Here is a 15,047-nt window from a genome sequence, read left to right as displayed (position 1 = left end):
TAAAAATGAGATAATAAATAGTCTATGCATAAGGGTAATTACACTTTTTTTTCTTAATAGTTTTAAATACGTTGTGATCCATCTGGAGTGTCTGCTCCTGACTTGGGAAAAGTTAACTGCTGTCAGACACTTCTTGCCACTATTGTCCTCTTCATCTTCCCCTCATTTGACTTTCTTCTCTGGTTTAAACAGGGTTTGGAAGCATGGCTAGAGTTAATTGGGAAAATTAACAGCTCCTCTAGTGTTTTATTTAGGGACCCGCAGTATGTTTTTCCAGCTGTACCTGATCTCTGCCTTTGTTTTATTTCTCCCCTATCCATCACCTTCTTAATTCAAAACCTAGTGCTCAAGCAAGCAAATACCAAGGTAGTAAAACAATAGCATATGGCGTTCATAAAAAAATATCCCCCTCATTTGCCAGATACATGGATGCCATTAATTTAAATCAATTCCAAGCTTAAACACCCTGCCTTTCCCCTCCCCCCCCCAGCCTCTTCTCATTCACACACAGAGCCCAGCGTTACCCCTGCCCGTCCGCACTTGCACTCTATCAGCGCCCTCAAAGCATTTCGAGCCAAGGCGGCTACGTAGCATTGTCAGTGGGGTTTTGTATTTTAGAAACGAGACAAAAAACCACAAGAGTGAGCTGCAATTTTGCTTCCAGTCACTCCCCCTCAGTGGGCCAAGGTGGGCCGTTTTGGGTGCATCTGAACAGCGTGCTGGAGGATGGTGAAGAGAACCGTGTGCTCCGCAGAGATACTGGTGTGGTCCTGCAGGGATGCGGTGCCAGAGCTGCCCACCCCCTCCTCTCCCCCTGGACGTGGCAGAGCTCAGCCTAGTGCAGCTGCGGAGCCCCCTTGGTCAGCACCAGCTTGACACCTTCTGCGGTTGCAGCTTATTGCGTGCGTTTTGAGAGTTTATTCACCTTGACCTGGTTTAGCGGAAACACGTTTCCCCCCGTTTTCTTTCAGCCTCGTATTAAGCTACAGAGAAATGCCATCTTGGCATTTCACGGCATCTTCGGACCAGCTATCCTTGGGGTCCCAATTGCTTGCTTTCTCATGGAATTTTGTACATCCCTAGAGCATACATGTGGTTGTTTTTCATGCCATTCTTAATATATTAGAGTCAAAAATAGAATTACTCTATGTAAAAGGCAAGGACGTTATATCTCTGGAGAAAGAGCAGTGTACTGCAACGAGCTACTTCAAGGCACAAAAATAAACCCTCAGAATTTTCTTCCTGAGGGGATGGGAAATGGGAGGGGAGGGGGGAGAAAAAGAAGAAAATGGTAAACCAGTACCCAATAGCCTGTTTCTTAGCTGCACTTTTATCTGTTAAAAGCACGCCTATCACACGGAGGCCTTGTTTAATATTTAGGGCTGATATTGCCAGGCCTTGCTGCACTAACAGCATATTATTATGTTCCTACTGGGAACGATTGGCTCCTGCATGCTAAAGAGACTTCTGTGGATGGAATAGAAAGCACTTGAGCTACAGAAGCACAGGGAAATCTGCACCTCCTGTTAACCAGGAGCGATGGCTGTGGTAATTACCAAGCACCAAGCCCCGAAAAGTGCAGCTACCTCCGTAGCCCTTCTCCTTCCCTCACCCTACCAGAGGAGGGCATGAAAGGATACACAGAAAAGCTCGTGCATCCGGATTGAGGATCCAAGTCAGTCATTAAACGGCACTCAACTCCCCCAGGATCTGTTGCGAGTGTCACGGTGTTTAAAACATCAGAAAAAGGGCGTAGCTGCTCCCGGGCACCAAACCCCCCATCTGTACCAGGAAAACAGCTAGGGGACAAACCAGGAGATTTGCTTCTGGGCCGCTGCAAGTGAATACTAAAGCACAGATACAACAGGTGGAAAGCACCACCATATAGTTGTACACTGTCTCTCCTGGCTCTGTTTTCTCTCTGTGTGTGGTTTGGGAGTTTTTGTTTGTTTGTTCTGAAGAGGCAAGGGGAAAGATTGAGTTGTTGCTGCATTTCTGGAGCAAGAACGGTTGTATGTACTGAAAACAGAAAGCCTCGGGAGCCTTAAGCGAGGCGACTGTAGCTGCTGGCTTCCAGGGTGCGTAGCTGTACCCCCCATGCTGAGGTAACACAGGCTGGATTTGCTATTGTTCAGGGCTTGCAAATTCCCCCCGCCTCCCCACTCCTCCCCTTTCAAGTTTTTGCTCAAAACAGAATCTACCAGTTTCAAAACTGATCATAAAGTAATACTGCAAGCAAGTTCCACAGATCATCTACAAAGAGAATTGCTACAATAATTGCATCTGGATAAAACCAGGGTGGCCTAAGATCTTGAAAGGTTTCTCATGGCTGATGAGTCTCAGTGGCAAATAGTACTTTGGCAAGAAAATCCTTTCCTTTCTAGATAATTGTTACTTTTCTGTGGAAGAATATGATTGTTGAGTCCTTTTAAAAGAGCCTGTGAGGCTTTTTTCCTTAACAAGATAATTGGTTTATCATTCATTATATGCCTGATGCTCCCCCAGAGACTCTGTCCCATCTAAGCAATAAACAGTTCCTTAGCACGTACCAAAGAACTCGTTACTGTCTTCTTGTGAAAACTACATAGCCAGACATTAAAACAAGCATAATTTTCCTATAGACATAATAATTTTTTGTCTAATTAGATATTTTTGCTACATAGTCACCACGACACGTTATTTTTAAATGCAGTGTCTTTAAAAGGAAGGTATAAGAAATGTGGTAATTGTGGAGAAGACAAAGGAGATGAATCACAAAATGTTTCAGAGGCAGAAGTTAAACTCTCCAACAGTTACTGCCCAGGATTTGCTATATAGCATATATTGGGGGAAAAAAAAAAGTCACTGACAGTTTGAAGGCCAAGAAATCGTAACCCAGTCAAGGTGTCCCCTGTCGCCACCAAAGCGCTATCTGCTGGTTTTTGTGAGCCCCCAGAGCCTGCTGTAGTGTTTTGGGTATGTCAGCACACCTCCCCACTCTAAAAGACGTTTTTTGCCCAAAGCTAGCATTTAATGAAAACCCCACTGATATAATCATAAATACCTGTCTCAAAATACAGGAACAGGATCAATATGTCACCGCAACAGGTAGTAACCGATCCTCCCTGCATTCCCATTCCCTAAAGACCAGCCCAGGCAATGCCTTGGTCTCTTGTGGCTCAATCTACTGCCGATACCTCCCCTGTCAAACCTTTGCTGGCAGCGCGCAAGCGTTCTGCCTCGCAGCGGCAGCCAGAGTTAAACCAGCATTTTCTGGGTAAGGGATGTTCAGTCTTTTCAATGTGTTTTGCACTTGCTAGCAACATAATGAGCTGACATTGAAAGACTTTAAACCTGTTTATAAAAGACAGTTGTCAATTTATCAAAACCTCTTTAGTCACATAGTAAAGCTTAAAAAAACCCCCAAACACCGCAGTATTTTACTATCACTCCTAGCAGACAGACTGACTGACTTCTGTAACACCTGAGCACTTCCAGATAAGAGCAAAGCCTTGTCGGCACTCGGTGTGTACCTCGGCGTGCTGCGTAAGCAAGCTCTGCGCTGTTTGACTTTTGGCAAATGTGGCGTGTGTAACCAGATGTGTTTGCTGCCTTGGCAGAGCTTCCCCACGTGCTACAAAATGGGAGGTGCAAAGTTTAAACTGAATACTTGAATGTCGTTCTTCAAAGATACCATTCCCTGTGCTGCAGCCTGGCTTAGGTTTTCCTTCTGATATATGTTACTGGATTCAAAAAATTAAGAGCTTTGGCAGCCACTTTCAGAGAGGTGACTTTGCTGCTTGTGTGTGCCAAGCTCGTCCTTGGCAGGCTAGACGTGAGGGCCAGGTCGTTAGCAAAGTAGTGGCTGCCTGGTACATCCTTTGGTTTGTGGCCAGGGACACGGTGCGTGGAGATGGGCCTCACAGAGCCTTTCGGTCAGGGAGTGGTTTCCTCTCTCACAAGCTGGATGCGAGTTTTCAGGATATGACCAAGTGTAATGTCTCATTTGTAATGTCAAATAGCAGCCGTACGAAATCCCAGCACCGTGTCAGCTGTGCCCATAACCAAGGGAGCTCTTGGGAAGGTTTTCACACCGTGGGCCAGTTTCAGCCACAGGACAGTGGTGTTAGCCAGACACCACTTGCCAGCTACTGCTTTTAGACACGGGAGAACGCAGCAGTGTAGTTCAATCCCCAGCCAGCTACTGGGGGTAGCAGGAGAAAAGCGTAGCCAGTCCCTTTCTTGGCCGCTCCTGCAGAGCTGATGGAAACCACAGCTGAGCTCCTCTCCCCCTGAATATCATCTCTGGAGGCGTTACCAAGACGAGGACAACAGTTTAACCGCTCATTCTGCATTGCTCCTCTTCTCTTTCCAGAAGGGGCTCCCCAGCCTACCGTCACCTCTGCCAGGTATTGAAAGGCACGCTCCAGTCCGTAACAACAATGTGTTAGTAAAGCAAATGCCAGATGCAAGCCAGCTGCTGAAATGAGACCATCATTAGGAAGCTCCAGTCACTAGATTCCCAGACAGTGCTTTTGTGCAGCATGATTGCTGCTCGTATAAAGCACTAAAAGGAAAAATGGTCTTTTTTCCATTCAGTCATGTTCCCTCTGTACAGGGCTGTTGCTGCCATTTCCAGCATGTCCAAGTTTTGCCTTCAGACGTTTGGAAATGGGTACGTTCTCCCAGGATCGTATAATTATCAGTCTGTAATCTCCTGTTCCACTACAGAAATGAGCGACCCTTTTATGTTCGTAGTAACAATTCAGAAGTGTTAAAAGTTTGAGCGCCGGGTCCCTGGTGCTTACACATGTTTAAATTGGCCCTCCCTGAAAGCTGATATATTCCATCTGGTCTATTGGATTTCTTGGCTTAAAGTTACTGGAAACACTGAATGTTTCTTCTGCAGTGATCCTGTAGCTGTCCAAGAGTAATAGGCACACTTACAGCTAGCTCCTTGCCTGCTCAGTACTAAAATACTACGAGAGAAATGCTTTTAGTGCACTTTTTTCCCCGTCTGCTTTTAGAGCTATTTTGAAATCCCGAGTTCTGTGGTTCGCTTTTCTAATCAATCTTATAGCATGCAAGTGATACTTGAAGGATAAGTAAAACACGCAAGTTTGCAGCTCATTACCTCTAAATATTTAGTCTGAATACTGCAAATTAAGCAACTAGATATTTGTTGGTTTGTACATTCTCCTTTCCAAATCTGCACTAGCTTTTTTTTGTCCTTACAGTTTTACGTAACAGCTTAACAAAGTTTCCTGCTCTTATTTTCCTTAAAGGTTATTTTTGCTTTATTAACTATTTATATCAAGAAAAAGAGACATTACAGGTAACCCTAGGTAATAATGAAACAAGCTGCCAGCCCAGTAAATTGTCATCACCAGCAGCAGCAACGCTGGATTAACCGTTCAGATACCCACTGCTCATTGAACTCTGCAAGGGCTTTACGATAAACCTGCCTCATTCCTTCTCCTTGGCATTCCCAGACTCTCCAGGCTCAGGGGCAGGTGTGTCACCAGGTTAAAATACACAGATGCATTCAAACTGAGTCACACGAGTTATTAAAACCACGCATTCCTACAGCAATTTTCACAACCCAGCTATCTCATACCGTAGCAGACTGAGAGCGCGCCTGTCCCTTGGCTTAGTCCCTCTCTCGCAAGGCTGAGCGACTGCTAGCAGCTGGAGGGATGCCCATTTCCAGCAGCTTTGCTGACTCCTTAAAGCCTGTCTTTTCCTGCAGAGGCTGCACTGCATTTGAAAATTGAGGATTCAGGAGTATTAAAAATATTTCAGCCCCTTCATCATCTTTACTTTTCTATGTATTTCCCTCTTCTTCGGTTAACGTTCAGCCCTTTGCTTAAAGTACAGCTGCAGCACAGATGCAAGGACCTTTTCCAATCCCATCACCTCCCACTGCAGCCTGCAGCCTCTTCGTGATTTTTGGCTCAGTCCTTTAATTTACAGCAACTCAACTTACCTCTCCAGAGTGCTCTCGAGCTCACTCAGTGCCACACATGCAGCGCGTGGCAGCGGCTTGAAAACAGCCCAGCACAAACTGCGGGGAGCTGGGGTTACACTGGCAGCGCAAGCGGGAGATAAGGCACACGGCTCCAGGTGTGAGTCTCTCCACACCACCTGAAGTCAATGGTTGAGCTAATTCCGTAGTACAAGGTGCAGCAAGCACTGCAGTAACAACCCCCAGTGTCAACAACTCTGCAAAAAAACCCAAAGAAATTGTTTTGTATTTCCCTCTCTCCGAGCAAGCCTGCTAATGCGATTAATAAACGCACTGGACAAACTCCACAGAAACTCCACGGATGAGCTCCAGCTCTGTCCATTTGTACCCGCGAAGCAGCACGCCCTCCAGAGCTCACAGCAATGTGCCTTTCAGCCATTTGCCAGGGGAGAGGATATCCTGGCTTCAAAACTTTATTGAGGCTTTGACTAAGAAATGGCTAACTGGGAGGGAAATGGATTCGTGTGCCCGGGGGGGGGGTTGTTTCCATGTCTGTCTAATTGCTCTCAGAAAACATGGACCACGCTCTCTCCTGGGCATAGTGGGAGCACGTTCTGGTTCACTGCTTCTGCCGTGTGTTTTGTACAGAGTGGCTGAATGGATATTTACATGAAAATAGTATTGCTGAGCATTTAGTTCTAATCATTTTGTACTTGGTACAGCCATCTGGAATCAAAATATTTCGAGAATATTACAGATGCTCTTGCGTTTTAGTCTCAAAAACTCTTAAAATATAGAACTCTTACATCCACTCTCTAGAGTTGCCAAACTTTTTCCGTGCTTCTGTTATTAAGCAACTCTGTTATTAAGCAATGCTGTTATTAAGTTTAGTGGATGTAAGACATCTTTGTGGTGTCCAGCACCGTGTGCCAGAAGCTGGGCAGTCACTGGTGGGGAGCGGTGGAGCGCCCTGACCGCGGGACGGCAGCCTCTCCCCTCCTGCGCCGTGCCCCTGCGGGTGCCACAGCTGTGGGAATACAGGTCTGAAGAGCTGCACTTTTTGAAGGGCGGAAGATTGCTACAGGAGCAATCCTGTCACATGGGGCTTTTTGAATAGCTTTTACCATACACAGCTCTAAATCACAGAGAGGGAGAGAGCAGATCTGAAGGCAGAATCGGTCCTTACTTTAGTAAAAGGAAGACGTCAGACTTTCCATTATGGAAGCTAATCATTACCCAGCAAAGCAGTACGCTCAGAGGTTGGTTTTTCCTTTTTAGCTTTGGTGTAATGTTCCTGAAAGCTAATAGCATCTATAATGCTGTTGCTGATTTGTTTTGCTGTATGAAAGAAAGCAGAAAATAGAATTGCTACATGTAGGAGGCGAAGATGTTGTATTTTGCGTGACGAGCAATGTGCTGCAGTAAGAAAAGACTGCCACAGTAAACCTGCAGTCCCCATGAAAGCCTGAATTTAATCATGTGGCGAACCGCTTGTGATCTTTAAAAGGCAAGGCGTCACCTCGGTGTCTGAGCGCTACGTGATTTTGGAGGCAGGAATCCAAACAATCCCTCGCCCCTTCCAGCATACCCTCCTGTAAAACTCTGCACTCCCTGAATTTCAGCACAGCTGAGTGTACCCTTTGCCAACGGCCCCTGTGCCGTGTCTAGGCTGAGCAAAAGGCTGATGACTGTTGTCAGCCTCCTCCTCATCGCACGCATGTTGTCTGACCCCACCAGCAGGCGCTCGGGCAGGTGGAGACCATGGGCTGAGGCTCTGCAGAGCGCCGATCCTGGCAGCGTGCAGGTGCAGCTGGGATGCAGCAGTTCTCCTCCCTGAGCTTCTCAGTGGTTTCCTGAGGCGGTGGAGGGACCTTGGCAGCAGGCTGCAGCTTCTCTAGCTAACACAGAGCACCACAGAATGCTACAGATGCACAAGCCTGTCCTGTGTCCCCGCAGAGCGCAGCACTTCCCCACCAGGACTTTGTTGGGTAGAGTTGACTGGGAGAGAGCGCAGAGCAGTCCCGGTGGTGAAACTGGTTACCAGCTATTACAGACTTTTCAATACAGAGAGCAGGACAACTCATGGAGGGAGGCAGGGGAAAGGAGCATGCACAAAGCAGTTGGAGCTGCCTGGTTTCTGAGGGCTCCGAGCACCCGTGGCTGCTGGAGATGCCATGGTGGGCCAGGCTGGAGAGACAGGAGTGTGAAGTGAAGGGGGCCACAGCAAGGATAGGAGGCACAAAACTGGGGTCTTGGACCGAACAGAGGAGAGCAAGAGATACAAGAGAAGGAGGAGGACATAGCATTAGGGGCTGGGAAAGGAAATCACAGAGGAAAGGGGAATACAGCTTCTACAGAAAAGTCTAGCAGCTCCAATGTAATAACATCTATTTTATTTTAAGAAAGATGAGAAGGAGCTCAGTCTCCTGCTGTTACATAGCAGATCCCACAGCTGGGACTTGCCATGGAAAAATGGCCCAGCCTCAACATTCAGCTAAGCTCAGCCTGACGCTCTCTGGCCGCACTGCCCTTTCCTGGCCTGCACCTTCTGCTGGGAGCGCTGTTACCCTCGTGGCAGGTACCAAAGGCAGGGCTGTCAGCTTTGAAGACTGCACTCTGTTCGGTTCTGTGGATGAGAGCCAGGACTTCGAATATAGGAACATACCCAGAACCACTTTTTTTGTGCCAGACAAACCTCACTTCTGATGTTTACTAGAAGCTTTTACGTGCTAATTTAGCATCAAATTTTGCCTCTCAGAAATCACATGGAGCTGCGTACATGTTTGAGAACATGCTGGCAGTTGTGCTGGTCCCGACTCTCCCACAGATGCGCTGGTGTACCAAAGACACGGGACATGTGATGGGGGATGCGGTACTTTGCTCGCCACCTCTTTCTGTGCACCGCGACTGCAGGCTGTGCTTTGAGCCGTGGAATTGCACCACTTCTGCAAAGCTCTCCCTGCAGCGGAGAACTGCGCACGGCGGGAGCCAACTGGGCTCTCACCTGGTGAAAACGACACAGGCTGAAGTGTCAAGAACAGTAGTAAAATTAATAGTCTGAAGATCTGCAGCAATTATTTTCAGTTTTTGAACAAAACAGATACTGAACAACTGCGTCCACTCGATTACTTGCCAATGCTTAGTACAGAAACAGACACTAATATTAATCTTCCATTTTACTGTGTCAAATGCACATAATTATTCATCACGGATACTATTTATATACCCACGTACTGCTAAGTGAAAGAATGCTTTCATCCTGATTTTATCATTTCTAGATTAAATCACAGTTTTTCTATTTCCTCCAGTCAGCAGCTCAGCCCCACAATTTTCTCTCCAAATGACAGGCAATTCTTTTAAGCACATTGAATTATTTTTTCCAGGTGGTGGTTCAGTTGAAATTAAATGTTACTTTTTCATGTTGCTCAGTGGTACAGCTGTAGCGCACAAAGATAGATGACAACTTTAATATCCTAGCTAACTTGAAAAATAGGATTTAAGCAGAAGACTATTTAAATTCAGAGTGTTACTTATTCGAAATGAGCACTGGCACCCCACACCACGTTAGCCTCATGTGAGGGAGCCTGGGGAGGAAGGAGAGGCTGCGGTGAACCCACGGCAGCAGGAGCGAGGCTGCGGAGCAGACTCCACCACAAACACAGACAGACTGACAGCCGCGTAGTGGGGCAACAGCACAGTGTCTCAGCTGAGCATTCACGTGCTGAAGGCTGGAAAGGGCCTCCAGAGCTCACCCAACCAGCCTAAGACCCTCACAGGCTCCAAAATCAATTCAGCGCTGGAAGCTTTGGTTTTTATTGTTGTTTTTAATCTCTTAGTGGTTTGATTCCCCAGCAGCTGGCAAAGGGCACTGTTACCTCCATCCAAGGCTCTGATCTCCAGGTGATCAGAGCGAGGTCCCCATCTGACAGGGAAAGCCAGGCATCTCCATCGGGAGACGGGAGGGGATGGTGAGGAAGATGTCTCCTACCAGAGAGGCCGCTCCGCTGGTGCCTGGCACGCACCTCACCAGCCATAAGCCTGAGTATACTCACACACTCATCACTGTTTTGCTACAACAATAAAATACGCTTTGACCCAACAGAGACTTTGCTACCCGAGTATTAAACTGGATGATTATTTCATATGAAATCTTTCCATTTCCTTTACTTTGTCCACGTAGGGTCAGTTAAAAACCAACGTTAATGTGAAAACCAGAGGAAGGTCAAATTTATCTCTACCAATAAATGTAGAAGCTCGGTGGATAAAGTCCAGCAGGAATAACCACATGCTGGGGTGCTGTGCTGAGTGAAACTTGCACTGATGGGTAAAAGGTAAAAAATCCAAGATATTTCTGTGATACATGTAGAGCAAATAGCTCGGCTATTTTCATCTGGCAGGAACCGCATGCACTGAAGCATCAACGTTTTACAAAACTCACACACTATAATTTTGCAAATTGGTAACAAACGGGAAAGGCATCGTTACTAGAGATTAAAGCAAAATAAATCCATGCCTATGAATCTGCTTTATTAGCAGAGATGCTGCTTAGTCTAACCGTGCAACAACAGTGCCTCCCACTGACCAAAAGTGTAATTTTTCCAGGTTCACGTATTTATTTGTCGGTATCTTATTTTGCTCATCTCTGATAGTTTATGTATTATTTTGACCACAACATCCGAATGGATCTCTCTGCCAAGAAAGCTTTAATATTGAACTTCAAAATTAAAAGACTAGCAAAGAACCAGCATAGATATCCCCCGCCAGGATATTCTGCTCTTAATTTGTAAGCAGAAAACCTCAGTGACAGCAAGACCTGAAGCACGGATGTCTGAGAGCCCAAGGATACCTGGAAATACAGCATTGGTAGCGGTCCCGTTACTGCAATCATGACTACCTGTAACCATCAGTGATACGCGTAATGTCTCAGTTAAGCACACAGGCACTACTTTTCTTACCTGATTATGAAAACTATTCACCAAATAAAACTGACTTTTTCTTTCTTCTCTACTGTCTCAAAACAGGTCCTGATTGTTTCAGTTCCAAGAATCTCGCACTGCAAGCCCAGAAAAAGATCCTGACTAAAATGGCAACCAAAACCATGGCTAACATGCTGATCGATGACACAAGCAGTGAAATCTTTGATGAGCTGTACAAAGTAACAAAGGAACACACGAGAAACAAAAAGGAAGCCCATAAAATTATGAAAGACCTGATTAAAGTGGCAATAAAAATCGGGATCCTCTATCGAAATAATCAGTTCAACCAAGAAGAGCTGGAAATCGTAGACAAGTTCAGGAAGAAGCTGAACCAAACTGCCATGACAATTGTCAGTTTTTACGAGGTAGAATACACTTTTGACAGAAATGTTCTTGCAGAACTTCTGAATGAATGTAAAGACCTTGTGCACGAACTAGTAGATCGACACCTGACACCGAGATCCCACGGGCGCATCAACCATGTCTTCAATCACTTTGCGGATGTGGAATTTCTAACTGCCCTGTACAGTCTTGATGGGGATTGTCGGCCGTACCTCAAAAAGATCTGCGATGGCATCAACAAACTACTTGATGAGAAGGTCCTCTGAAACTATGCTCAAAAACAAGAAACCAACCAAAAAGTTCTCTCTAGAACTGGCCACCCTTCATGAGCCGTGGTGAGCAAGCGAGCTTCCTTCCTACCGGTCTCTTCCTAGAGTCTCCAGCAGGGCCAGAAAGTGCTCACCAGGCTCGTGATGAAGTGGAAAACTTAAATCAGAAAGATATCAATTTTACTGTTTTGTTCAGATATTTCAGTCTTTTCCAAGGAGCGGAGTGAACAAGGCTGCTGATATATATTGTTCAGAAACAGATTGCCATACACCATGATCTTACTGGCTTTTTGTTCAAGGCTGAACGTGTGAAAAGAAAGTAAACTCAAACGCACGGCTATGTAAAAATAGACAGGGGAAGGCAAACAAGCAACGCATGGAAGTTACCCCCAGGCTGCCCTTGGTGCCTATGTTTTTATTATTCCCACGCTAACTGAAAAAGCTTAGACAGAAAGTAGGGCTGTGAGGGACTAAGCTCGCTCCTTTCAAAAGGATCAGGAATCAATATGAGAAGGCATCTCTGATTTTACATAGTATTGAAGGCTAATAGGGGAATAACGAATAACGCAAACCGAGTAGAAGTGGGAGCAAATTTAAAGAGCTGCTCTATGAAGCAATATTTTCATTAAAGTGTTTTGGTTTATACCTGCTAATAACAGAGAGAAGGTTTCATTTTCCTTTTGAAAAGCAGCTCTGTGGTTCAAGCTCAAAGGCAACCAGAAAACTAGATAAAGTAGTACATCAGTCTCCCCGCTCTCAGGGTTTGTGTATGTGGTGACGTCATGAAGGTTACGCTGCTCTTTGTGCTCTTTCTGCCTGCAAGAACAAAATAGTCTTTGTGAAGATTGCACTTGCGAGGAGGAGCACCACTAAGACACCAATGGAGCTACAAAGCAACGTTTACATCCCCCATCCTCAAAAGCTTCAGCCCGCATAAAACTCTCGGTTTAACGTGTCCACCGTGTTAATTTGTGCCTACAGTAAAACAGAGGTGTGATAAAAAAGGAAGTGCATCCGCTATGCTTGCAGTGCCAACCCAGTGTAGTATATCCACAGGAGTCTTAAGAGAACTGTCTTAGTGACTTTGGTGAGCTTCATGACTGACTGACTTGTTCAGAATGTTTTCGGTGAGTTTTTTTTTTTTTGTTTTTGTTTTTTAAACAAAATATACCGATGTCTTCAAACTGAAAACACTTCGCAAAGAAATATTGGTTTCTGTACAGTTTTGTTAGGATGAATGGAGAACCGGAGCGCAGAAGATACACCAGCTTGCCACTTGCAGAACCTCTCAGCTGGGTAGGTGCTGGCTGACCTTACGGAAAGGAAGGATGTTCGGAAATCTCTCCTCTCCTTGCCCTCTACATCTTACCCTCCAGACTCACCTCTATCCACTGACACTTCAGTGCCACGTACCTTCTCCTTCTAGTCGACACAAATAGGAGACAATGAAACAGATAGGAGACAATCCCATTATCTGGAGGTAACACCTTCCCTATCACATATATTATAATACAGAGATGCACGTACTTGAAAATTGACAAAGACAAACTGTATTCGAAAGCCATTCCTCTTTAAGGAAGACTTCTAGTATTGATTGCCCATTACTTTAGGATAAGAAAAAATTATGTTTCTCATTTAAACTCCTAAATACTATGGTGGTAGAGAAAACTGTTCAGAATTTTATTCTGTCTTCCCTCACCCCAGAATTACTATATTGTATCTCTTGCAACAACAATTTTGACTATCACACCTTTACACAGTTGAGAACACACATGCCCAGACCACCTAGTCACTAGGGTCGCGCTAGATGGATTTTTATCTGCTCCCAAAACTCATTCTGGTGCACAGTAAAAACGGCAGCACAAGACATTACCAGAGCAGTTTGTAACAAATTCATTTTACTCACGTATTTCCTTTAACCATAAAAAACCTATTTGGTAGTAATGAAGGTGGACGATTCCTTTGCAACACAGCACAGTAATGAAATACCAACATTTGGGGTTGCAAGTTCAGCCATTTGCAGAGCCATATTTACATGCACCATGAGCTGCATTTCCCCCCCCCCCCCCCCAGCACGTACTTGTCAATTGATGCTTTTGAACAGTTATTTATTGTATCCAACACTCCTGTCCCAGTGCACACGTCAGATTTTGTGTGTTTGTTTCACTTCTGGCAAACAAATTTAAGTTCTTTTTTAAGGCCAGAAAAAAAGAGATTTAAAATTCAGGATGTCCAAAGGAAAGGGATATCCTGTGTCTGTGACTTTCTTTTCATGTGTTGCAAGTATCAATATTCAGATTCTGGTATTTTAGACAAACCAGCTGAACATCTGCTGTTTTATTTATAAATCTGATTAGCCTTAAGGAAAGAATGTTTTCAAGTATTTCTCATACTTGCATATACTGTATATTCATTGTTTACTTTTGTACTTGTAGCTTGGTATGTAATAACATTGCTAAAATACCGGCAATGTTCATTCAGGTCACCTTAAGTACACGATGTATTATCATATTTGTGGATTAAAAATGTGATTACTGCCCTTTTTGTTTCCTTTTGATTTATTTATTCTGCCATCCAATGTAAACCAAAATTAAGCAATAAGAGGAGGGAAATAATCTAAGTTTTGCCACCTTCAACTTCTGCAACCTTAATGCTCTTTGACAACCAGATTTTGTGGACGTAGATGGACAGTCTAAGGAAACTAAAAGGAAACTGGAAATTCACATTTCTGCTGCATCACACACACGCAACACAAACATGCATCAGCAGCAAAGGAAATTTCTGGTTTTCCACGAAGTTCTCATGCACTTGAGCTAACAAATGATGCTGGCTTAGCATGTTTAGCGGTGGGGTTCAGTCACCAAGCTTGGATACTCCCTCACAAGCCGTGCGGAGGAAGAGGCACGATCTTCTCACCCTCAGGTGCTGAGAAGGCAGACAGGCAGCCTGTCTCAGGGCCAGAGCAGATGTAGCACCCCAGGATCTAGCTCCTACCAAGCACCTTCTTGCAAGACTCCCATATGTATTCAGTTCAGTTTAGTGAAACGTGATTTAAGTTAGACAGTAGACACATCCCTGACGTATTTCAAAACCCTGCCCTAAACATGGAGATGCTGGAACCTACTAAGATGTTTAAACAACAGCAAGCATATATTCTCCTATCCTTGTTCCCAGAAAAAGCAAACTGTTTTGGCTGACAGAGCTCAGGATTTGCAAACAACGCACATGGCAATTATACTGGAAGCAATTAAGGATTGGCACAAAGAGCAAACTGCCAAGTACCTTAAAATGAAAGTTTAAAGCAATCTTCTTAAGTGGTGTTTCAAGCCACACTGCTGGTAAAACATTGCTGTCAGTTTAGTTTTATGAATCATGTCATGGCAGGACACAATATTCTTTGCTTCATCACTGCCAACTTTATTACATAAAGTTAAAGAGAAAAATGTTAATGTTGAAGAAACTGAAGGGAGTGACTACTTTGGGCATCCTAATGAAATTGCACATGTACCACAGAAC

General features: G+C 44.9%; 1 protein-coding gene across 1 annotated transcript in view; it reads left to right on the top strand.

The window, feature by feature from the left end:
* TNFAIP8L3 (TNF alpha induced protein 8 like 3) overlaps window positions 1-12,079 on the top strand; it is a 47,351-nt gene extending 35,272 nt beyond the window's left edge. The window contains exon 2 of the mRNA XM_082488795.1: window positions 10,966-12,079. Within this exon, the coding sequence (XP_082344921.1) occupies window positions 10,966-11,528 (563 nt within the window). The 3' untranslated portion in view covers window positions 11,529-12,079. The remainder of the gene's footprint in view (window positions 1-10,965) is intronic.
* The last annotated feature ends 2,968 nt before the right edge of the window (window positions 12,080-15,047 follow it).

The sequence above is a fragment of the Vanellus vanellus genome, assembly GCF_965231255.1.
Source record: "Vanellus vanellus genome assembly, chromosome: 11".
Lineage (NCBI taxonomy): Eukaryota > Metazoa > Chordata > Aves > Charadriiformes > Charadriidae > Vanellus > Vanellus vanellus.
This window is presented reverse-complemented; position numbering and strand designations above follow the sequence as displayed.